The sequence below is a fragment of the Enoplosus armatus genome, chromosome 4 (genome assembly GCF_043641665.1).
Source record: "Enoplosus armatus isolate fEnoArm2 chromosome 4, fEnoArm2.hap1, whole genome shotgun sequence".
NCBI lineage: Eukaryota > Metazoa > Chordata > Actinopteri > Centrarchiformes > Enoplosidae > Enoplosus > Enoplosus armatus.
Genome location: NC_092183.1, coordinates 23,102,084 through 23,128,137, shown reverse-complemented (window position 1 = coordinate 23,128,137; position 26,054 = coordinate 23,102,084). Strand labels below are relative to the sequence as shown.

Below are 26,054 nucleotides of genomic sequence, written 5' to 3'. Positions count from 1 at the left end.
CACTCGTCCCTCATAAGTGATCTTCTTTGCCAAGGCTGCTTGAGTATTTTGCCTTTGTTATCGTATCTCTGGAAGTGAATACTTCATCTTGAGGTTTAAGGCTGGCTGAATTTGTGGATCAGTGTTTCTGTTGAGTCCCAGCTCCCTGAGGAGGGAGCATTAACAACTTTCTGAGGAGGAAGTTGGTAATGAATGTTAGCATTGAGATTCCTTGATGCCGTATATGTGAATGTTAAAACAGCATGATTGGTCCGTTACTTTAGCTTGAAAGATGCTCTGAGAGAATATAGCAGAGTGTCCCATAGCTCTGTGTTTGCTGTCTCTATTTCCTCCACCGGTTGCTCTGGTTAGTGCCCGGTTCTTTGGTTAGCCTTGAACATGGTTCCTTGTAGCCTTGTTAGCCTTGTACCATGGTTGCAGACATCCTCAATGACACTTTTGATTTGTGTTATGTTGAAATTGTTGAATTCCTGTTTAATGTAATTTCTGAAGTTGTTTTTGAAGTCCATATTGTTTTTCTGTTGAGTTCAGTATATATAGCTTGTATGTCCCTGCACAGGCTTTGGATAGCTGAAGCACTGGTCCTCTCTACCAGATTCCATCCTCTCCATGCTGGTTTTGTTGTCATTCAGTGTTTCTTTATTTCTTTTGCCTTGTCGTAATTTTTAGTTCTCCCCGAAACTTTCTTGCCTCTCCCCCACTCATTCTTGTGGGGGGAATGGAAGTCATTTTAGTTTCTTGTGAGAGCTACAGTATTGTGTTTTGGCGGAGTTTTATACCAATTGAGCTGGAGAATTTCACCATCTTGAAGCGCTCACCGGAAGTCCGGGGGAGGAGGTTTCTAAAGCTATTCGACCTCTTGAAAAGCACCACGTATTTCACTATAATGCACCAATTGCTTTGTCAAATTCTAGTGTGACCAGAAACAATACACGTCTCTCATATTTGTCCCTTTCTGTGTACTGACAATTTCTCCCTTTCTGTTTAATACTTTCAGTCTCTTCCCAGCAGCCTTTGCCCTGACCTCAAAGAGGCACCTGCTTATGACGGACTCCTAAAACCTTTCTCTGACACCGTTGAACCAACCAGAACCTGACAGCCATGAATCCCCAGGAGACGGAACTTGGCCAGGAGGTGATGGAGGAGACTGACGCTCCTCCTCGTCATCACCACAACAACCACAACAGTCGGTCCCGTAACCACAGCAGCCAGGAAAAGCGCTACAGACGCTGTGAAGCCCCGGTCGGAGGAAGTGCTGGCGGCAGAGCCAGGGCACCACAGCAGCGCAGGCCACAGGAGGAGCAAGACATGGAGCTGCAGCATGGAGCTCAGTCTCCACAGCCCCAACAGCCCCAACCCATTCCCCGACCTGCAGTGACACGTTATCGCAGACAGGGGGACAGCGAGGCCCGGATCAGAGCCCAGCAGCAGAGGCACAGACAAAGGCAGCAGAGAGAGGCAGAGAGAGCACAGTATTTAGCACAACAACAGGAGAAGCAGCACCATGCAGATATGACCCAAGAAGATGAACGAGAAAGGGATGATTCAGTGTTGGCCCGCTCAGCAAGCACAGAGAGTGGCTTCCACACCCATACCGACCGGGCTGAGGGGGACGATGACCTGGTGATGATGTCTCTGGAGCCTGAAGGGCAGCCAGAGGCGGAGGACGAGGTGGGGAACTACGAAGTCCAACTACGACCAGAGGCGGAGGGTTACACTGAGAGTGCCGAGGCTGAACAGCAACATCTTCATCCACATCCTAACTATCCTCCTCAGCCCCCAGCCCTGCCACGTGACCCCCTGCCTGATATCCAAAATCCCCGGAGACAGGATGAAGCAGAGGAGATGCTGAATGCTGGATACTCCAACTACGTGTACACTCAGTCCCTCAGCCACTCTGGGGGAAGGGGTGACATCTCAGCAGGTCAGAGCTTGGAGAGTTTAGATGCTGGACTTACGGACGAAGCTTATTCTGAGCCATATGATATTTACTCACTCTCTGAGCATGTTTACGAGGAAATCTGCGATGCTCCGACATCAGTTGCTTATGCTGCAGACCGGGTTGAGGACACAGAGTCTCTCCAACAGAGGAGGGCTGGCTTTCAGCTGTTGGAGGGCCGGGCAGGAGGTGGAGACTACCATCAGCAGGAGGCAGTGGGCTCCCGCCTGCGCCACTATGATGAACGCTCAGATGGCGAGTCAGACAGCCCAGAGAAGGAGGCGGAGTTTGCCCCGTACCCACGGGCCGACAGCTGCGACCAGGAGGAGGACATCAACAGCGTTGTGGTTGAGGTCAAAGAAGGCCTAAGCTCTCAGAGTCTTCATCGTTCTGCGGAAGATACCATAGAAGAAGAAAATGAGCTACCGCAGGGGGAAGAAAGACCCCAAACTGAGTCCCAAACCGACTCTGACAAAAACCACAAAGCTGCCTATGGAGGGAAGCCAGCCAGAAAACAGGCTGTGAGTCCTTCAGAGGAGCCTTTAGCAGTGAGGAATAGTCAGGAGAAGAGGGACGCCATATCCCTGGCCATCAAGGACATCAAGGAGGCCATAGAGGAGGTGAAGACCCGAACAGTGAGATCTCCTTACACGCCTGATGAGCCCAAGGAACCCATTTGGGTAATGAGGCAGGACCTGAGCCCTACAGCAGAGTGTGACCTCCAGCCATCACTGGGGGGCGATGTAAGTACAGCAGCTCTGGATCTTGTTGATCAAGTTGAATTGGATAACATGGTTGTTTGTCAACTGTTGTCGTATATGAATATGTTGGTTTACTTTATACACATTTACTATTTAAAGCCAACAGAGGGCAGAAAGACCAATGGTCCAGAACACTTACATCATTGCAGACGCCCCACACAGCCAACAGCAAGTTATACAACACAATTCATCTCATCTTGCTCAGAGACTGAATGTGTCAGACAGCAAAAACACAAACGCACAAGCTGTGACGAGGTGAGCTGAAAGGGTGCACTGAGACACCGACAGGACAAATCGCAGCTTAGAGGCAAGACATCATGAAAAATCATCTCTGTGTGGGGACAGCAGGCCAGCACATGTCATAACACAGAAACATAGACCAGCAGGAAACATCTTGTTGGCCACAGCTCACATCAACTGTAGGTTTTATGTCTGTCCACACATGACGTATTACAGCCACGTTTTTCAATCGTTGACATAAAGCATCAGGCTTCAAGTCTCTTTTCTTCCGTTTTATATGCGGAATGACAGTGATTGGGTAGTGGGCTCGACACAGCAGTGCTGTGGCTGAACACATCCTGTGTAGATACTGACTGCTAAAACATATTTTTTGCACTGCATCACTTTAGTGTTGCACTGACCCTCTTTCCTAAAAGCAGTGAGAAGATGAATATCACTCTCATGTCTTTGTGTTAAGCACAGAGCTGTCAGGACTTGTTTAGCCTAGGATAGCAGTAGCTGATACAACTGCCCTCTCTTTTGATCGTATGCTACCCCTCACATTATTTGGCTTTCTTATGCAGATGTATCAGCCATGGTGATTAATCCAAACGTTGTTCTCAGGCCTGAATAGAAACCCCAGTCATGTGGTATTTCTCTCCTTCTCCCCCTCCATCCTCCCAATGATTTATTGAGTAAGGGTGAGAGAGAGAAAGGTAAAGGGTAAGACAAGTTAAATAATTTAGTGAGGATCTAATACCAGAATGACGGGGGCTGTTTTCCCGTTCACATCACCGTGATCAAAAAATACCTGCAACCTGGGTGGTTTTAATAACACTTCTGCTTTAAACTTAATATTTACATTGATGTGTCAGTGTAAACTCTTTTGATTAATTAAGAGGACACTGTCAATACAGCAAATCCAGGCCCGACAGACAGACCCAGCCTGTTGATTCCATGATGAATCCTGATACCCGAGTGTCACCTGAGCAGCTGACTCCTAGTCTGTAGACACTGGTGTTGTATTTAACGACACACTGCACTCTCTCGATGCTAGTTCATCTGGAGCACTTGTTGTGGTTCTGCTGGGTTTGTGCTGAAAGCCATGGAAAACTTTTGGATGTATCAGGTAGAAAAGCTTGAGGAGGAACAAGCCAAGCAGAAGCAGCAGACTGACCACCATGATGGAGATGAGGTGTGGACAGTTTGAAGAGTTTGTGATGATTTTTTCCATTGGTGTGTTGAAGTGATGGCTTATATTTGTAGCAGTGGTGGAATCAGTTGTTTGAGCTATTTCAGTTTTTTTTACAGCCATTTTTATAACCATTTGTGATTGATTGATTGATTGATTGATTGATTGATTGATTGATTGATTGATGATGACATGATTTACTTACGTAAATATCTTAACTTGTAAATAGCATTTTACTGTTGTACTGGTGGAGGTGGAGCTACTTATTTGGGTTGTGTGTAACAATGCAACATATTTTATTTGTTTCTAATATCTTTTACAATCTTCAACTGAAAAGTAACTAGTAACTGAAGCTGTCCAATAAATGTAGTGGAGTAAAAAGTGCTGAAGGGATTTTTTATTTTTATTTTTTACAATTAACACTTGAAATGACACATGAAGGCACTTACAAATGACTAAGGTAAGGTAAGGTCATACAAAATGTAAACCATACTTTACTTTTCCTCTTGACTTAAGATTTCATTAAACGTTCGAATGAAACTCTCCAAAATAAACCAAAACACTGACAAAGATTAAGATCTTAGATAATAATGAGAGGTTGTATAAAATGGAAATACTCAAGTAAAGCACAACTGGTAGCACAACTACCTCAAAACTGAAAATTGAAATATAGTACTTGAGTAAATGTACTGAGTTACTTGCCACCACTGGATGTTGATAACAAGAACTGTGTATTTTGGAGCAAATTATAGGGCGTCATACACGAAAAGTGATCTTTGCACATTTGTATACATACAGGTGTTGAGTGAAAGTAAAACAAAACTGGTTGCTGTACCAAAATGTAGTTAACATTTTTGTGACTGATTAATTATGGGAGAAATAGAGACAGTGTTCAATTGGTCAACTTCTAATTAATTCATTTTAACCTAATTGCTCGTGTACCCTTGAAAGTCTTGTTAGTACAAGAGGTGGTTATATATATGTATATCAGTGGTGAGCCGTCAGGGCCAGCAAGGCCTTCTCTGCTGGCCTAAACATCATCAGAACAAAAATTTCATTTTAATATTTTTTTTCATAAATATGTATTAAATTATTCCTCATAGTCTTTTCTCTTCATTTCATAGCTTTCCTCTTGGTTGCGCTGCTTCCAGCATTGTATATTTATGTTAGAGCTTTCACCCAATCATATTTCAGCTGTCATGTGTTGCCAGGCTCCAAGAAATCTTCCCGAGGCCTTCAGAATTAACAGTGGGGGCGCCTGTACACTTAAATGAACTGAAACAGACAGATTGTGATAACCAATCAGATTTCAAGTTGGCGACATCAGGGCCAGCTAGCAGGTATCACGTTGAACGTGACACGTTCACGTTCTCTGATTGGATACGCACTAGTGAGAGGCAGCGCTATTAGAATGCAGTTAACCAAATGGAAGCTGGTGTCCCGTTAGCGACTCGAACGAGCTAAAACTACTTAATTCGCGTTAATTTCGCTGTTTTTTTTCAACCCACAATGGCTGAAGGAGGAGAAGAAAACTGCTTTGCGGGTGCGACAATGTGCTGTTTAGTGGACTTAAAACTTTGTAGACTGATTGCCTTTTATTTTTAAGTTGTGACAGTATCCAAGCGAACATATAACTTTTACTTTACTACTCTTAATTGTTAATACGGGTGTATTGATTTTAAATGCTCCGGAAATAAAGTAGTTGTACTCGACTATGTTTGTTACTGTATAAATGTATGGTTTCGAGAGCCATGGCGTCATAATGATGGTATTAAGAGGTGGATTCATTCAGTGTAGGACATCATTGAAGGCCTAGGTGTGAAATGCACGGCTCGCCACTGATGTGTATATATATATATATATATGTATATGTATATATATATATATATATATATATGGAGGTGTTGACAACTGCAAGATAAACATGTAATCAGAAGAAATTGAGACGACATTTCCAATACTTTTCTGTGTATAGTATTTCTAATGATTGTAATAATTTGCACCTATATTAAGTGTCTCAGATGGTCAAGCCTATTTTGCACACCTTTACTGTATGCCATAGTTAATCACCGCACAAACTGTGTGCATATTTAACCTTTCATTAGTCTGACAAAGCTCTGAGTGAAGCGTGTTGCTTTTCAGTGTTGATAAAATATTTTTTATAATTGTATTTTTGCGGGTTTTGTGTGTTGTCGCCATAGCACAAACACTTGAGGTTAGTTTTGTTCTGATTTTCTCACCTTCCTCTAGTCGTATCTATCCCTGAAGATAGGTTTCAGTTGTATGTATCCAGGTATGGAAGTATCTACACGTTGTTTCTGGAAAGATGTGAATTTGGAAATTTGGAAATCTCAGAGACATATTAAACAACATACAACATACAGAAGATAGACTGAAGTACTATCCTAGCCAACTATAACAGACCTACAGTTGATGTGAGCTGCACCCAACAAGATGTTTCCTGCTGGTCTATGTTTCTGTGTTATGACATGTGCTGCCCTCTGTCCCCACACAGAGGTGATATGTTATGATGTTTTGCCTCCAAGCTGCGTTTTGTCCTATTGGTGTCTCAGTGTCATCACGGCTCACCTCATCACAGCTTGTGTGTTTGTGTTTTTTTCTGTCTGACACATTCAGTCTCTGAGCAAGAGGAGATGAATTGTGTTGTGTAACTGTTGCTGTTGGCTGTGTGGAGTGCCTGCGTTGATTTGAGTGGTCTTGTCTTTCTGCCCTCTGATAGCATTAAATAGACTCTAAGGTATCTGTCACACCTCCACACAGTTCAGTGCACAATTAATAACCTTCGTGCTGAGTTCAGATCATTTTTGACAAGTGTGAACTTAACGTGTGCTCATCAAAAACTTGAAGTGAAAAAATTCAACTTACAGTCTCCTTTAGGCTTTCAAAAATGCAATCTATGTCTGTTTGATCAGTTTCTTCCACAGCTTTTCCAAATGAAGCGTCCATTGCAGGAATGCAGCTCCTTCTTCATTTATGTTACCTATTGCTGTTTGGTCATCTATGGCACCTGGTAATGCCGTTAGCTTATCTGATAGCCACGCTGGCATGGTTCGTGTTGTGCTGTGTAGCTCTTGTTGACATCTGAATTCACAGAGATAAAACACTAAACTACTGCCTGCCCTCATTTTGACAATACAAAACGGATCAGACTGTAAGATATCTTGGTCTCCAGAGGTCCTGCTAAAGTGGACATTGTCTCTAGATTGGTCTCCAGTGACTCCTAGATCAAAATAGTTCACCATAACTCAGTGATCTCTGTAGTCTTCCATTCAAATTGTGGTGTAGATCATGTTTGTTGAGAAACAGTTTGGTGTTAATTCTCTGTGGATTAATCACTAGGAGTTCTCCTTTCTCCGTTAAAGTGGTGCTTGGTTCTGATTTCAGGATTTCAATTCACAGACTGCTTTTTGGCCCCCCACCCTTATTCTCTTCCTGCAGTCTCCTGGTTCAGGCTCGCCCACTCCTCCAGGAGCGGAGTCATCCAGCAGACATCTGCTGCAGGATGACAGCTTTGAATCTTCTCCCTCCAGTAAAGAGGTGTGTCCAACATTTTACTATTCATTAGATATTCACTACACTGTCTCATTTTCATTTTCATGTTTGAAAAAAATACTTTTCCTCTCTTTTTATTAATAGTCCAGGAGAAGCCTTGCGTCCTTCCCCACATATGTAGAAGGTGAGTGCTTCATCCTCTGGTGCAGAGGTTTTCAAACTGTAGTTTAGCCAGTTGAACAGGGTCAGCAGCTACAGCAGCAGCAGTGGCTGTGACACACAGCTCATGAAGGCTCTTGTTTTAAAGCCGTTTCCTCTCCTAACAAGTAGAAATATAACAATTTGTTATCAGACTGCTACCATTGCTACCATAGGAAAGGGTTACAACATCATTAAGAGAAAAAAAGAAGAATGTCAAAACTCAAGGACCAAGGACCAACATATACATCTTGGCAAGATGTTTGAGGAATTTGAGGAAACACAGGAGACCACTGAGTAGCTGAAAACCTTAACATTAAACCAATTTTTTTTGTCATGCTAATCTGCTAATCTGTTATTGGCCAAAACACGTAAAATGATACTCCAACAGAGGGCCGTCCTTCGTAACCAATCAACAACCAGAATACTGGATACTGGACAGGATATTGACATCGCATTGGTCCAATGATAATTTCCAGATTTCATCGTCATCCACTGTATTGTATGCGAGTGTGATGAACTGGTGGTAAAGCGATGGATACATTCATAATTTCATACATACATTTTCAGGGCAAACTACAAATCAGGGCTGGAAAAAGCTCAAGCATTATTTTACTTTAAACTAAATATTGAAGGCCATAAGTCGTACCTGGAAACAAGGTAGTTTGAGTAATAACCATGGATTGGGACTGGAACAACCTGTTTGTACTTTTCATTTTATGGTTATGTTACTTTAAACACCATACACCAAGGTAAGTAATAACCCCTAATCACAGTACTGTAAATGCAAAAGCAGCCTTTTCTATTCATTTTTATCACAACAATACTGGCAAGCTTAACAGCATGTCAGGACCAACCTTGTCAGTATTGGCAAACAGAATCAATCCTGAAGAAGTGATGGGGGATGTTGTCTTTCTAACCTCTGCCCGGCCTATATTGTCAGTGTTTGGCGTGTTGAAGCTGATTCCCTGTGACTCCGTGGTAACATACAGCTTATTGAACTGCACTGCTGATCTAAGCCTGTTGTAAATGCTGCGTCAGCAATTCCTAAATGTCAAGGCCTTCAGTAGCCAATAGAGATAGAGGAGGAGAGAGGCACGTAAAGGGGAGAGACGAGGGGGAAGAGGACGAGGAAAGACAGAAACATGTTACGGTATTCATGCAGTGTACATGGGTGCTTTAATAATTAAAACATTCAAATATTCTGTTAATGCTTAATAGATCAGTAATAAACCATTAATAAGAACATTTTTGGGGTTCCCAGATTGTAAAACATGTATCTTGCTGATATTTATCAACAGTCAATATTTAAGCAGTATTGCTATTGTAAAGTGGTTCAACTTCAGGCTTGAAATATAATTAAATGAAATACAGTATACTATAGCTTTCTATATTGCTGTCAAAGTGGGAGGGCAAACATTGTGTTATATAGTGAGACTGAGCTACTCTTCTTCCCTCCAGTCCCAGGCCCATGTGACCCAGAGGACCTGATCGATGGGATCATATTCGCAGCCAACTACTTGGGCTCCACCCAGCTGCTGTCGGATAAGACACCGTCCAAAAACATCCGCATGATGCAGGCACAGGAGGCCGTTAGCCGCATCAAGGTGAAAACGCACAGTACACACTCATGTAGTGTATGCACACACTGGTCTGAAGCAGGGTGTTTTGTGTTTTTTTACAAGCCACAGTCAAGTCTCCGATGTTTCAAGCATAGTCAGATTTCTTCATTTTGTATTTGTACCACAGAAATAAACAATAAATGAAGTAGGCACAATTTTACATTATACTTCTTCTGTATTCTATGCTTTCTATATTTTTCCCTTTCTAAAAAACATTTTCCTATTATTTCCCCATTTCCCATCATACCTAATTATGTCTGGAGTCCTGTTATATGACTGTACAACCAGTTGCATTTTACTGTATCTTTATCTCTATGATAAAGCTAATTCTGTAATGATAATACATCTAATGTTTTTAAGCTTTCAGTTCACCAGCTGATAATTTACTATTTATTTTACTATAGATAATATTTTCTTCTAGAGCACATTACCATACCACTATCTTTTATATTATATACTGTATATATATATATATATATATATATATATATATATGTATATGTATGTTCTGTGTGTGATGTGGGTATATTTTGGTGCATTGGTATTGACTAAAAGAAGTGGGTTGGGGGGGTACTCTGTTTTCTTTGCTTTACTCTTGTTTTCTTTCTTTACTGTGTTTCTTTACTTTATTGTTTTATTTTCTCTCCACTAACACAGAGGAGTACAGTAAAGATAGTTTTGCAGCGCTGTTCCCTTCTTGTATAATATATGTATAGAACTGTATATATTGTTTTTATTTTTATTGTATTCTAATTTTAACACTTTTTATGTTCTGTGTGTGTAGCGTGAAGGGGGATACAACTGCATTTCATTGCAAGCCCTATTACAAACCCTGTGTTGTACAATAGCAAATAAATGAACCTTAAAAGAAAAAGAGTAGTTTGTAAATATTTTGATGACACTTAATTTTGCATTAATTTCTTAATAATTTCTTTAAAAAAACAGTGGAAAAACTTATTATCAAAGTTATTTGTTACTAATTAAGATGAATGATGAAATCAGTCCATTTACCATTTTCCTTACTGTGTTTCTTTCCTCTATTGTTTTCTTTTCTTTACTCTGTGCTTCTTTATTTTACTCTACTGTGTTTCTTTTCTTTACTCTACTGTGTTTCTTTTCTTTACTGTACTCCTCTGTGTCCAGTAAAGCTAGTTTTGCAGCGCTGTTCCCCTTTTGACCTCTACACTACACTGCAAGCATTTCACTGCATATGAGAGTATATAAATGGGAAAAAAATGATTAAAGGAGAGGTCTGTGTGAGTGCATGCGCCTCCACCAACTAAAGCCACGCAAATTGTGGAAAAAAAGCCTGACGCTCAGAGTGTGTGCAAAGGCAGCAGGAAAACTGTATATCTTATTTTATATCTTTCATTAAGGGGTGGCTTTGTGGCTTTGTTTATGGGCGAGATGGAGCTTGAACTCAGGTGTCTCGTGCCAAAAAACTGCAGCTTTTCTTTTAGCTGGCACTGATCGTCACTTTCTCTGGTTACAAACAAATGTTATGACTAATTAACATCAATTCTGTGAGTAACTAGATGACAGGACAACAACTCCAACAGAGTGAGACGTCTTCTCTCTAGCTGACAGAGATCCATTTAAACCCATGCAAATTCAAATGAAGTTAAATGTATGCTTTTCTGTAATTTACACTATATAGAGACAGATTTTACATTTTTGCATGTTCATCTGGTGCGCAGGATGACTTAAGGGCGGTTATTTTGGTAAAATGTTGTGGTAAGTGGAATTGACTAGTGTAAAAATGGATGTATAAACTAATGCATACAGTTAGAGTTTGACTCATTGAATGTCTATGAATATATACTGTTGTTGTTGGCGATGTTCATGTGTTTACCTGTTAGTGTTTCACTTCCCTCACCCCCCCCCCCCCCCCCCCCCCCCCTGTTTAGAACCATGGCTCACAGTGATACAGAATTTTTCAGCTTGTGATAAACACACAGAGCCTTCAGCCTCACACACACACACACATCACACGTGTACAGAGCAGTGAGACATCCAGCACCTGTCGCTCCATTGATAGAAATGTTTATTGCGCCACCCACATGCACGTGCATACATATGCGTCCCTGTGCGCATGCAACCTCGAAAAAAGGAGAGAAAAGGACGGTTTACCATTTCCAGTAGTGTGGTCCTCCTCCTGGTTTGGGATTTTTGTCCTTTGACTTTTTGTTACTGAAATTTCTGAAACATGTTCCAGTACTTTACTCTGTGATGCTCTTGATGACTGGTGTTGAGTAGAGATGCATTATTCTACTGCTGGAAATGTGAAACCATGGCATTGTATTTTGGATTCTAGCACTGCTTAATACTGTGGCGTTACTGATTTCCCTCACTTCAGCTAATCTGAAAGAAGCCTGAGAACCTGTTCCCAACCACATAAAAATAAGAAAATATTTACATGAAGAAATAAATCTCATAGGTGCCTAAATGATGCACAATGAAGAAATGCCTCCGTGAGAATAACGAATAAATGCCTCCTCATTGCTAAACAAATGCCTCTTTGATTATGGAAACTGAACATTGCTTTTTATTCTATGTGGAAAGCAAATGTCCAAATAGTTACACAGTCCAAAACAACTAATTAAACAATTCACCCTTCCATGGGGGCATGGTGGCGCAGTGGTTAGCACTGTCGCACGGGAGGTAAAGCTGGTTAGAGCGGGTTGGGGGTTCGATCCCTGTCATGTCAAAGTGTCCTTGAGCAAGACACTGAACCCTAAGTTGCTCCCGATGGAGACCAGCACCTTGCATGGCAGCTCGGTCGCCATTGGTGTGTGAATGTGTGAGTGAATGGGTGAATGAGACTTAACTGTAAAGCGCTTTGGGAACCGTGAAGGTTGAAAGGCGCTATATAAGTGAGATCATTTACCATTTACCCTTCCAGGATCATCTCAGTGTGGTATCACTCAATTTCTCCCAACTCTGTTGTGTCAGAGCCACCACTGCATGACATCAGCTCGGACCCCCCACGTCCTACACTGGTTTTTACCATAACTGGCTGACATCACAGAAATGCCCCTCTTCAGTTAACATGCACTCTCATCAGTTAACAATGTAGCTGAAAGGTGAACAGTGGAAGAGAAGATTCCCTGCTCTTCCCGTGCACCACAGACCACACAGGCTTTGAAGCATCATCGGCTGTGTGTGCAATATTGCACAATGTATGAGAGATGCTGCGCTGTTGGACTCATTGGGTAGGGCTGACAAGGATATTTTCATGCAGCTGAGTCAAATTATCTACTATGTTCAATATTATGTACATGTATTATTTACACTATGCAAGTGGCTTGCCAGTGTTTACTTACAGCCTACTGCACATTTTGTATTGGTAAATATAGTCAGGAGATTCAAGCAATTTCTTAATTCAGCATCATCATTTTGCATATATAACCTGGATATCTCATTGGCCTGTATTGTTTGCCTGTACACATAAAGACTAATCTTACCACAAGCATAATATTTCAGACAATAACTTGTCAGAAAACTACAACACGTCACCATTTCTACTTTGTGTTCTAAAACATACATCACACTCTCTCCTAGGAGTGGTCCCTCATCAGTAACAGTAGATTTAGTCCTAGGTTCACTTCCAGTGCAATTACAATGGGTGATTCTGTGGTGCTTGATAAACACAGGTATAGTATTTGATTTCGATTAAAAACAGGGCATAGAGGGCACATGACCACAGGCCTCCCCCATCATCATCATCATCCTTCATCTTCAAATACTATATAGATGTACTACGCTTGGGTGTAGCTATCTGTGTACACTGCACACTCGTGTAAGGACCCCCACACCAGTATGGTGTTGCTGACACACAAATGCATAACAACCATACAAAGAATCTCCTGCACATGAACACACCTCCTCAATGTGACCAAAATAACAAACACTGTACAGTACAATGGCACTACCGGTTAAGTACATTATATCTGACATACACTGAACACCCAGTCCCTGCCTGCCTCCCTGTGATCCAGTCAGTCTCTCCTGTGCACTGCTCTAACCCATTACTCTCCTGTCTGCTTTATTCCATGCCTGGCAGACGGCCCAGAAATTAGCCCAGAACAGGAAGAAGGTGCAGTACCAACACATCCGTCGACCAGACTGCCGAGCACAGCCTCTCTTTTTCCACTCCTTGGCTCTTTGTGTCTTTCTGTGTCTGTCTGTGTATATCATTGTCCTATCCTTTGTGTTCTCTTCTGTGTTCTGTCATTCTGATTAATTTTCCTGAATCCAGCAACCAGCTTTGTATTGTTGGAGGTGATGTTCATCCCTCGGGTCTCCAGTCCCCTCACCATTTTTCCATTCCATATCAGACATTTCTTATGTCCATAATTTGGAACACTGTAGTTTTTTTTGTCACACTGGTTAACTGCTTGTCATGGAAGGAATCCAGTTTGCTGGATGCAGGAAACAGCTGAAATCTTTCTGACACTGTGAGGTCTTACTGGGTTTGTGGTTGTGTTCAGTGTGCTTTCCCTCTCTGCTTCTGCTTCTGTATTTGTAGTGATACTATGACTACATCCTCTTGTTTGGTATCCTACCCAGAGTCAGATGATACAATGTAATGTCAAATCATCTCTGTGCACCACAGTGCTTTGAGCTTAATACTAATGTCAGTATGCTAACATGCTGACAAGGACAATGATGACATGCTGATGTTAGTTGTTGTAGGTAGTGTTTAGCATGGTGACCATCTGTGTTAGCTGATAAGCACTAATCAAAAAGTACAGCTGAGGCTGATGGGGATGTTTCTAGCCATAAACCAAAGAATTGACAATTGATTGATAATGATGCTAATAGTCAGGTGATCATCAGTCAATAGGATTCATCCCCAGGGGACCATGAATCCCTATGCCAAATTTCTTGGTCCATCCAAAATTTGTTCCAGACTGGACCAAAGTGCAAAGTGGACAGAACAGCACCACCATCCCTAGAGCAAGTCAGAATTTTAACACTGTTTTGTAATTTTATTAATAATAGATAATAATAGGACAATGAATCCCCATGCCAAATTTCTTGGTCCATCCATCCAAAATTTGTTTTGATATTCCAGACTGGACCAAAGTGGCTGACTGAACGGCACCACCATCCCTAGAGCAAGTCAGAATTTTAACACTGTTTTGTAATTTTATTGATAATAGAAATGTAAAACGGACACTTTGTCATTTTAAGAGCAGTTAAGGGTTGAGCTATTTCCAGTGGTGGAAAGTAAGTGCACCTACTCAAGTACTGCACGTACAGTTTTGAAGTACTTGTGCTTAACTTTAGTATGACTACTTCATACTACATTTCTTATACTTCTACTCCACTACTATTACATGTAACTGATGGTTAGTTACTTTGATTTTGCATACAAAGACATATCATTAACTTTATAATTACCTTATAAAATAGGTTGTGTGTGTTGGTGATAAAACAACCCAACAGTATGTTAACAGTTCAAATTAGCTCCACCTTTACCTGCTACAACATTAAAATTAGTACTGAGTATAATAACACACAAATATATTTTCAGTATTTATAATGCAGAATATGTACAGCGTTGATATTTGGTTTTATGGCTCTGACCTCATCACACCCCATAAGGAAACAATCAAGCTCAACACAGAAGTGGGGAGTTATGAAACCAGCTTCCCACTTAGAGGAGCATAGACTCGGAGCATAGACTCGGAGCCTACAGTTGGATGCTGGGGTGGAGGTGGGGCTTTTGAAGTGCTATATGAACTATATGATATATAATATAACACTCTGAAAAGGGCCATGCTATGCTAGGCTAAACACATCCTGGATCTCTGTACTTTATGCACAGAGATGAAACTTTGTATTTTGTACTGTGAAGTTGTCAGTTGTCAGAAGTGTCCTTTCATACATTACTTGCTGAACCACTAAAAACATGCACTACCACTCACAGTATAACTTTAACTTTATTAGCACACTCACAGTTTCAAGTTGACATACTGTTTTATTGTGATAACTGCATAGCAGTTCCTTTTGATTTTGGTTTTCAGGAAACAAGAGGGTGATAGCAGAAATGAGTCCTATCAAAGCCGTTGGCCACCTCAAAGAAGCATACTAGTGCTTTAGGCCATTCATTCACAAACCAAATATTTTCACATTAGATTACAGAGAGCGATCACTAATGCATTTGGACTTTTGGATGTTATTCTCCCTTCCCTGGCAGCTGTTGCTTTCCACTGACTTCACTACAGTATGGAAAACCATCTGTAGAAACTTAAGTCATCATGATGACATGTCTGAACTATCATCTGCATTAGCATGCAATGATAACATCTCTCTGACAACAGTAAAGGTAGACCTGGTGTACACTGATGGGCTGCCTATCTCAAGCAAGTTTCGAGAGCACAGATAAATCACCTGCATACATGAATTACTAAGATGTGCTCTCAAATGACTGTCATGTGACTGTAGCAGTAGGAACTGAAGTTCCAGCCTACTACAATCAGTAAGTGAGGAGCACCTTGACTGTTAGCAGCAGGCCAGCAGCTGTGTTTTTGGTATTGAGGTGTCTACAAATACTGAATTAATTCCCTCATATTAATATTGTTTGGTTATCAAATGTATTCTCCTTGTTACTTTTATGTTTAACATTTGTGGTGCCAGTTGTTAAACAAAGTTGTGTTATCTCTGACATACCTTAAATATACTGTACAGTACATTAAAATAAAAGTATTGTTCAGTGGTATGTTCTGATATTCCATGCACCCAAATTATTAATTTATATACCAAGACTTACTTGGCTCTGTAGTTGTCTCTAAAAGACTATGGTCCTCTTGACAATCATGCATACACAAAGCTATGTTCTATATATATAGCCAGGTCTTGGCCTTTGTCAAGGTTTTTTTTTGAAAATTCTCAGCAATCTGTAAAGAATAAAAAGTATGATTTGTAGCAAATGGACTAAAACATGCAAAATAAACACTGCTGTGGTCCTTCTGACCTGATGTCACTTTTTTACATCAGATAAGCTAGCACACACAACATGTCCTGGAATCATCCAAGATCTAACCACATAACATCAGACTAACTGCTATCTTGATGTTAAAGTGATACTCCCCTCAAAATATCTGTGTGCAACATAGATGGAGCATTCAAACCCTGTACCCAGTGAATGTAAAATGGACGTTTGTTGTTGATGGATTTACAGTGGTTACATCGGTCTCCAATACTGACAAGTTTCATGGTGGAAAACTGCTACCAATTACATTCTCATGCATAACCTTGAGAAGCTCACAAGCAAGCAGGTGCCCTCATGTGATTTGAGTGATTTCCCTTTGGTTAGTAGACCTGCTGAGTCCTCATGCCCATAAAAAGTGATCTGAGCAGATCTTTGAGCTGGATGCAGGCTTGTCAAACTAGCCAGTAAATGAGCTATGATGAAGCACTTCTGTAAGAGTAGTATATGGAGCATATGGATGGACATAGGTGAAGTGACTATGCCACAGCAGTAATTTTAGATTGGTTTGCATGGATTTATTACCATTGTGAAACCTGGAATGCATTGTAATCCATGAATCCAAGTTGAATCCAAGTTGGCCACATTGAAGAACCAAAATACAAATCTTCCTTTCAATTATACAAGGAGTGACTGTTTCATACAGTGTAACAAGTCAAGCCACACAGGGACTAATGTGTCCACATCATATTGGAAGAAGAAGAGGAATGACATTACATCGTACTGTGAAATAGATGAATCAGCCCCATCCAAAATATTTATTATTTACGAACCATAAATAAAGTAAAAATGAGCTCAGTCTCTTTATTATTATGAATATAGCTGCTGACTTACCGACACCTCTTTCCTGGGTTTCCTGTGGTTTGGCACCTTTTACAGTTTGTGACAAAAAAAACTCCAGCTTGCTATTCCAACATAAAGCAATACAATACTCTATAAATACAATACTGTCACAATTTTGTGTACTTGTCGATTGTGTAAACCAGGGGCACAGTGAGGGAAAACATCTGGATACATTCGACTTTATGTACCCGAAATTGTTTTTTTTTGGATCATTGACATTATCATAATAATATAACATTTACAGGTAATCACAATTTACATCACAACATTTTCACCACTAAAACGCTTGTTCTTAGCTAATTATCCAGGCTAGAATGCCTTACATCAAGTACGTCCAGGTTAATTAAATGCAGTTCTAAATAAATGTGCCTGCTGCATGTTTAGATTTATTTTATTTATAAAGAATAGTGAAGATGACTGGACAGAAAAATAAATTATATCAGACCTTTTTGTATTTGGATGAATGTTTTGCCATTCATTTAGCAGCTGTTTTGTCTTTCTCTGTGTGCTCTGGTTGTAATTAGACGGTTACTGACCTCTAACGTTGAATGTCTGTTCATTTAGGAACATCTGCTCACTAATGTTTTGGCCTTTTTATGTTTTATGAATGTGTGTCTAATGCTGCTTTGTGAATGTGGTTGTGTATATGTATGTGTAGGCCCCTGAGGGTGAGCCTCAGCCCATGACAGAGGTGGATCTCTTCATCTCCACCCAGAGAATCAAAGTGCTCAACGCTGACTCCCAGGTACTTGCAACAACTGTGGTGCCCTTTCTTGTCACCTCACTGAGAAAGGACCCTCATATCCCCAGATCACTGAAGAACACTTACAGTAAAAACTTTCAGGGACAGAGAGGAAATAAAGCAGGCCGTACAGCTAACCTCTGAAATGGAACAAACAATTGCAACATCAGTTTGAGTCTAAAATCCATGCGCAAACTGTGAAATATGTATCATGGCAGAGATAAGAAGCTCTTGACATAAATGTCATCCATTCAGTTATGTTAGTACTATGTATAGCCCTTGATGGGCTAACAGTGGCTGACTGATAAAGTCATGGGTATTCCAACTGCATTTGTAGATATGAGCAGACAAGCAGCACTCTGGCAGCATTGTACATACAGTATATTCAATTCAATTTAATTTATTTAGTGCCAAATCACAACAAAAGTAATCTCATGACACTTTACATATAGAGCAGGTCTAGACCGTGACCCAACGGTTCCCACAGTGAGCAAGCGCTTGGCGACAGTGGCAAGGAAAAAAACAAAAAGAGGCAGAAACCTCGAGCAGAACCAGACAGGTGGGCAGTCAGCTGCTTTGACAGGTTGGGTTGGAGAGAAAGAGAGAGAGAGAGAAATAGAGATAGAGACACAGACAGACAGAGATGCATAGCAGCACACAATAGCGTGTCTCACAACTGTGAGAAAGAAGGAGAGCGCTATGAGTGCTAAGCAGAACTAGTGTATGTTTAAGTGGATAACGGGTGTTTAGCCGCTGTAATGAAAGTTATAACAAACAAATTTTACTTGTTGAACTAGAGCAGCCAAACACGCCACCAGTGACACAGAAACGTTGGCAACTGGAAATGAAGCAATGCGCTTACTGCAGTACGTCAGCAGGTCACACTCCGTAACTACAGATGTTAGCTGTAGGGTGTCATATACTTGCCAGTGTAATTTGTCTGTAACGGGATGGCAAACAAGTATATCCACTAGGGGTTAATCAGGGCTGAATCATCCCTGGCTAAGAGAATATCTTTTTGCACATTGTGACCAAAAGTGACAAAAATGTGATATAAAAAAAATCCATGTTCTTGGTAAATAATTCCAGGCCATATCGTCCCTACTGGTTTTCATTGATGTTTTTCATACTTTGGTTGGTATGGTTGTGAAACAGGTATTCAATTGCTTGGTACTGGTATTAAAAATGTCTTAAGTTTAACTTGGTGAACCCTGCAGAAACTGGTCAGAAGCAGCATTAGTTTACACATTCAATTCAATTCAATTCAATTTTATTTATATAGCGCCAAATCACAACAAAAGTCATCTCACGACACTTTACAAATAGAGCAGGTCTAGGCCGACTCTTTATAATATTATTTAAGAGGCCCAACAGTTCCCGCCATGAGCAAGCACTTTGGCGACAGTAGCAAGGAAAAACCTCCTTTTAAGAGGCAGAAACCTCGAGCAGAACCAGACTCTAGGTGGGCATCTGTTTTGACTGGTTGGGTTGGAGAGAGAAAGAGAGAGAGACAGAGAGAGAGAGAGAGAGGGATAGAGAGATACATAGAGAGGGAGAGAGAGAGACATAGAGAGGGAGGGAGAGAGAGACAGAGAGAGACGTAGAGACACAGACAGACAGACAGGCAGAGATCACACACATACATGAATGTGTAGTCAAAAGTGAGTAAGCGACAATATCAGTGCTTCGAGATGATCCTTAGCTTGTTGTTGTTATAAATAATAAAGTTAGATATAGTGTCTCAAGGAGGCCACAGTCAGTTAAAGGACTGAGGAACAAGAGGCAGGGCTGTTCTCAGCTGAGGAGGATCACAGATGTTCATCAGCAGACCAGTAGCACTTGAGTGAGGATGAGGACAGTGTGGGAAGAGCTTGAGGAGGTCTCATGCAGGTCCTGGCAAACCTGCAGAAGACTTTGTCCAGTTCGCAGCAGGGAAGAAGACCTACTGACCCCAAATTAAAATATTATCAGGGGGTGTTTTCTGTGGACAAGCCAGAGATTTAGGGCTCATGGGAAGCTTTGTCCATCTTTGTGTCAGAGATTATCATAAGGACTGTGATGGTGCTCTGACTTCCAGGAGACCATGATGGACCACCCTTTGCGGACCATCTCCTACATTGCTGACATTGGCAACATTGTGGTTCTGATGGCCCGGCGCAGAATGCCTCGACCTGACTCTCAGGAGAATGTGGAGGCCTCAGACCCGGGTCAAGACAACAAGCGCCAGTACAAGATGATATGCCACGTGTTTGAGTCTGAGGATGTGAGTCCAACAGTCAAATTATATGATGTCTTTGCTTGTCAGAAGGGACAACATGCAATTTTTGTAATGTTCATTTTAGTTTAATCAGTGGTGAAATTGACTACAGGTAGTTAAAAAGAAGTTGAGCTGACCATAAGATAATATGAATAATGATTATTTCTCCCCCTACCCATCCTGTCTTCTAGGCCCAGTTGATTGCCCAGTCGATCGGGCAGGCCTTTAGTGTGGCTTACCAGGAATTCCTACGGGCCAATGGCATTAACCCTGAGGACCTGAGCCAGAAGGAGTACAGTGACCTGCTCAACACTCAGGACATGTACAATGATGACCTCATTCACTTCTCCAAGTCTGAGAACTGCAAAGACGTAAGTAGGGCTGTGTATCATTCAGGCATATATTTGCAGTTGCAGTCATTTGGTCTTTGGAGATATACTGCTGACAATAAAAAGGTCTGTGATTTTCCTTACCATTGAACCATTGCTGGTTCAATTTTTGGTTCAGAATTTCCAGATTCCAAAGGTTCTGCTGGTACACAATAAAATAACCAGTGAAACTAAACATTTTTATATTATTTATGTTTTTGCATTATGCTGTGGAAAATTATATTAAACAAAGTGAAAATTCATGTTTAGTTCCACTCTGACGGAAGTGGTTTTGTTTTGTTTCTGCCTGCTGTGACTTCAGGTCCTTATAGAGAAGGCTAAAGGGGAGATTATGGGTGTGGTCATTGTGGAGAGTGGATGGGGCTCCATCCTGCCCACTGTCATCATTGCCAACATGATGCATGCTGGGCCAGCTGAGAGGTCTGGTAGACTGAACATAGGAGACCAGATCATGTCCATTAATGGGACCAGCCTGGTGGGACTGCCACTGTCCACCTGCCAGAGCATCATCAAGGTATGTGGTTGACATTATTTTCAATAATGGATATTATGGATGAAGATACTGATTGTTGAGATGTAGCACAGGGGCAAAATTCTTGCCTACCACTGCACAGACCCTAGGTTCATTGCGGTTGGCTGTGCGTCCCAGCACAACAAAAGTTACAAAGAGCTAAACAACTTAAAAACAGAAAATGTGAGCATTCTTTTTTTCTGATTTATTTTTGGCATTTTGCCTTTATTTGATAAACATTGTAGAGATACAGACAGGACCCACTATAACCAGTCCACTCACCCTATCTGTCCCACTTTAACCAGTCCACTCAGCCTCTCTGTCCCACCATAACCAGCCCACTATTACCAGTGTATTCTGCCTCTCTGTCCCACTAAAACCAGTCCACTCAGCATCTCTGTCCCACTATAACCAGTCCACTCAGCCTCTCTGTCCCACTAAAACCAGTCCACTCAGCCTCACTGAAGGTAAAAGATCAGTTAACACAGAAGTCACCTGGAGGATCCACCATGAGCATTTTAGCATGTAGGGTCATTTTGATTTGGGTCACTTAATGTGCTTGTTTAAATCAGTGATTAATTAGGGTAGATGCAACCCTTTTTAATGAGATACAATAATGCTAACCTTTACCATAACCCTTAGTGACATTATCCTTAATTCAGTCAGGACCACTTTAGTCAAAGAAACTTTATTTTTATCTGCAATAAAAATTGAGCATGGCGTTAGTTCAGGCAGGCCAGTGAACGTGACAGTGAGTGCAGTGTCTCTCTGGAGTTCTGCCCTCCTGCAGCTGCTGATTTGGCTCCTTTCTTCTGTTTCATTCTCTCACAGTTTATCAGGACTTCATCTGACTTTAGTTTTTGCTCCGAAACAGATGCAACTTGAAATGTAGCAATAGTAAAAAGTACAATACTTGATAAAAAGTACTGAAACTTATTTCAGATACTAAAAACTCTAAGAGTAAATGTAATTTGTTACTTCCACTCCTGGCTTTAGGCAAGGTATAACTGTGTGTCGTCAGCAAAAAAATTAAATGCCATGCTATTGCATGCGTATTGCACAGAGGCAACCTTTATAAAGAAAATAGAATAGCACCTAGAATTGATCCTTGAGGCACTCCAAACCTAAGAGAGAATATATTCCAGGTAGGAGGAGAACCAGTTTAGGGCAAAGCCAGAAATTCTGACCCAGTGTCTCACCCTGCCAATAAGAATGCAATAGTCAATTGCTTCAAATGCTGCGAGTAAATGTAGAGGAAATAATAACTGAGTAAAACTATTATTGTGATGCTGACGGAAGCCAGATATATTCTTTTCATAAACGCGAGTTTTATCCAAGACCTGGTTGTAGAGTTATTTCTTTTACGAGAGGAATATAACTCAATCAATCAATCAATCAATCAATCAAGTTTATTTGTCACATGTAATGATATGAGGTACAATCACAGTGAAATGTAATATGTAAAGTTTTAATGTAGTGTAATACATCAAAATGTCTCTCAAGAATTTCCCATACTTTTTATAAAGAGTGAAAAACATCTCACACACCAACTTGACCATGGACACAATCTCGCCCTTACTAACTGGTTCTAACCCTTTGCTGCATACATACATAGACTTTGCTATCTATCCATAACAGTATCTGTTCCCTGACTTGTCAGAGCCAACACATGTACTTTTATGACAGTACTTTCCTTGCTTATAGGAACTCTTAACACAGTAAGCTGGGATAAACGCTGGAAGTTTTCTACTAAAACCACCACTGGCATCTTATCATCTGTCTGTATAGTGATGTGCACCTTTTGACATTCCACTGCTATCATATGCTTTCCTTTATGTAGGGTCTGAAGAACCAGTCTCAGATCAAGCTGAACATTGTCAGATGTCCCCCAGTGACCACTGTACTCATCAGACGGCCAGACCTCCGCTACCAGCTGGGCTTCAGCGTCCAGAATGGCATTGTGGGTAGCACTGTGATTCTGCTCTGTTTTTATGTTAAATGATACTTGTTTTAGTGACATTCGATTTATCATGTAAAAGAAATGGTCTGTCTCCTCAACAGATCTGTAGCCTTATGCGCGGGGGCATTGCTGAACGGGGTGGGGTCAGAGTGGGTCACCGCATCATCGAGATCAACAGCCAGAGCGTGGTGGCCACGCCCCATGAAAAAATTGTCCACATCCTGTCCAATGCTGTGGGAGAGGTGAGACGTCACACTGGACATAGGCATAACAATCACTGTGATCTGGATCCTTTCTCAGACTTACTGAAGTTACTGCATGCAAGTAAAATTTTTGCCTAAGCCCTCCTGCCTCTTACTACTTGAAGGAAGTAAGGGAAAATAAGTGGCAGTTATCATATAAATGTTTGCACTGTATGGCTATATGTTTATTATAGTTCTAATATAGTTATAGTTATAAGCTATTATAATGACAGTTCAGTTGCTAGGCAGAAGAAAGAGCATCAGATGTTTCCTAATTGGCTCTGCAGCAAGTACTGCTGTTTGCCCGGTTATAAACAGCAACAGCAGCTACATGACACCCAAAGGTGCATGCCAGTGTGCTCAATCTAAGTAGCTCAACACGTCCTGACCTCCCAGTGTAGACTCCCAGGTCAGAAGAGTTCAAAACTTATGTTTTATTGTAATTAGCGTCAGCCACTTGATAATTTACTCTACAATAAAATGGACCCAGTCAACTAGGATCAATTCTTCTCCATGCACTCACTATGCCAAATGTATACAAACCCATGTGCAGGAGAAGTCATCAAATATATCTTCATTCTACAGGAAGAGAAAAGATCTTGGTGTATGTAAATACGAAAATCAATACGAAATCGTCCACAACAAATGCACTATTTCCTCCTGTTGAAGTAACATTTGATAAAAAACTATACCATCTATCGCAAGTCTGACTTAAATTTATATTTAAGTCTTTCAAAAAATGAAACTATATATATGTGAGCTGTTTTTAAAGATTTGCATCTTCAGTAGGAACTAATGGGCTTGGAGCTGAGAACCACAGACAGGATAGGGAAGTCAGAAAGAATAACACAAGGTTTGGGTCTTTTCGTTGGATCTGTCGACTACAATCAAAATGTGAAATATTGCCAGCCTTATCCTTTCATGAGGAGTGATCTTCCTTTTTCTAAACATGTTCTAGATGCAGCCAAACATCCCATATAAACCTATGTCGTTAAGTCTTTCGGTCATTGATCTTTCATTTAGTGACAATAAGACGATTATAGAATAACACAGTGGTTAGCACTGTCGCACGGGAGGTAGAGCAGGGTTGAGCGGGTTGGAGGTTCGATCGCTGGAACCCTGGAAATGAACCCTAAGTTGCTCCCAATGCAGATCAGCACCTTGCATGGCAGCTCGGTCGCCATCGGTGTGTGAATGTGTGAGTGAATGGGTGAATGAGACTTAACTGTAAAGCGCTTTGGGAACCATGAAGGTTGAAAAGGGCTATACGAGTGAGACCATTTACCCTTTAAAATCTAATGACCAGACTGCCATGAAATGTACCTAGTACATTCGTGCTCCCAAGGGGGTCAACCTTAACATTTTCCCCAAGCTGTCCTCCAGGAACATCCTTAGGAGAAACTTTACAAAATTATCAGCGTGTTGTTTTCAGGTAGCAACATGTTAATTTGGCTGTTCTACTTTATTGAGAGTTGGAATGAAAATAACTTGTGCCAACTTGGGCGGCATGATGGCGCAGTGGTTAACACTGTCGTACAGGAGGTAGCGTCCTTGAGCAAGACACTGAACCCTAAGTTGCTCCTGATGGAGGCCAGCACCTTGCATGGCATCAGTGTGTCAATGTGTGTGTGAATGGGTGAATGTGACCAATCTGTAAAGCGCTTTGGGAACCGTTAAGATTGAAAAGTGCTATATAAGTGAGACCTTTTACCATTTAAGAGTACACAGAGAAAGACGACAAAAGTGTCATGGGAGCTGGTGTTACCAAGTAGAACTGTGCAGTTATGACTGCTAGCGTTTAGCATTTACTATTAATCATTTCATTAATTGAATGCTTTGTTCTGTTTGTGACTGTCTCAGATCCACATGAAGACAATGCCTGCAGCCATGTACCGCCTGCTGACCGCCCAGGAGCAACCTGTTTACATTTAACAAGATAAGCCCTGACCTCACACACCCTTTAAACCTCCTGCAATCAACTGTCACTCCCCAAGCCGACCCCCTTCTGCTCAGCCCAGTGCTCATCGTGTACCCTTATATCCACAGCTGATTGACTAAAGTGAGATGTTTGTAGGATTATTCTGTTGCTGCACCTCATCTTCAAGTGACAACAACATAGAAACCCAAATTATTCCTCTGCACTCACTAAAGGATTTGCTTGTGTACTTTGGCTAAAGGTACAATAAGTGAAAGGACACTAGTTGCATTTTCAGCGCCTAGTAGTGCCCCAGAATCTTCCTGGTTCACGGTTGATGTTTTGAAACACACTATCACTATAGCAATTCCTAAGTGTATCTCTAATGTTCTGTTTAGGCAACTAAGACAGTTTGGTGACAATATTGGTCATTGTCACCTAAGAAAAATAAGAACTTCTCAAACAGTAGAAACCTTATTTTCATGAGCTGGGAACTGAACCCTGATTGCGGATTTCAAGGCAATCTGCACATCCAACCCTGACCTTCACAGGGGTGTGCGCTTTCATGCTGCTATTTCACAGGCAGAACACTGCCTGTCTCGTTATATTTCCTCCACCAAATCATCTTTTTTTGTTTTATGTGCGTTTTACGCACTCATGTTGTAGCTACATTTCATGGGACCAAGCTTGCTTTTGCTCTCAGCTCTCCCTCCTGCTCCTGTAATCCACTCAATATACGGTATGTCGGTGTTCT

The 26,054-nt window shown here is 41.2% G+C and overlaps 1 protein-coding gene across 2 annotated transcripts; it reads left to right on the top strand.

Annotated features, from left to right (window-relative positions):
* Window positions 1-1,101: 1,101 nt before the first annotated feature.
* On the top strand, window positions 1,102-25,317 carry apba1a (amyloid beta (A4) precursor protein-binding, family A, member 1a). 2 transcript variants are annotated; one of them, XM_070904319.1, is made up of 13 exons: window positions 1,102-2,682; window positions 2,870-2,872; window positions 7,571-7,669; window positions 7,769-7,808; window positions 9,284-9,429; window positions 13,508-13,540; window positions 17,943-18,029; window positions 20,104-20,289; window positions 20,475-20,654; window positions 20,974-21,186; window positions 23,024-23,143; window positions 23,245-23,385; window positions 25,246-25,317. In XM_070904319.1, the coding sequence occupies exons 1-13, from the start codon at window positions 1,102-1,104 to the stop codon at window positions 25,315-25,317; spliced, it is 2,901 nt and encodes a 966-aa protein (XP_070760420.1). The 2 variants fall into 2 exon arrangements, with proteins under 2 accessions (XP_070760420.1, XP_070760419.1); XM_070904318.1 differs by lacking the exon at window positions 2,870-2,872.
* Window positions 25,318-26,054: the final 737 nt, after the last annotated feature.

Coding starts and splice junctions, on each gene's coding strand:
- apba1a (XM_070904319.1), top strand. CDS start 1,102: ATGAATCCCCAGGAGACGGAACTTGGCCAGGAGGTGATGGAGGAGACT. Junction 23,144..23,244: donor TCAGCGTCCAGAATGGCATT/GTGGGTAGCACT, acceptor TCTCCTCAACAG/ATCTGTAGCCTTATGCGCGG. Junction 23,386..25,245: donor TGTCCAATGCTGTGGGAGAG/GTGAGACGTCAC, acceptor TGACTGTCTCAG/ATCCACATGAAGACAATGCC.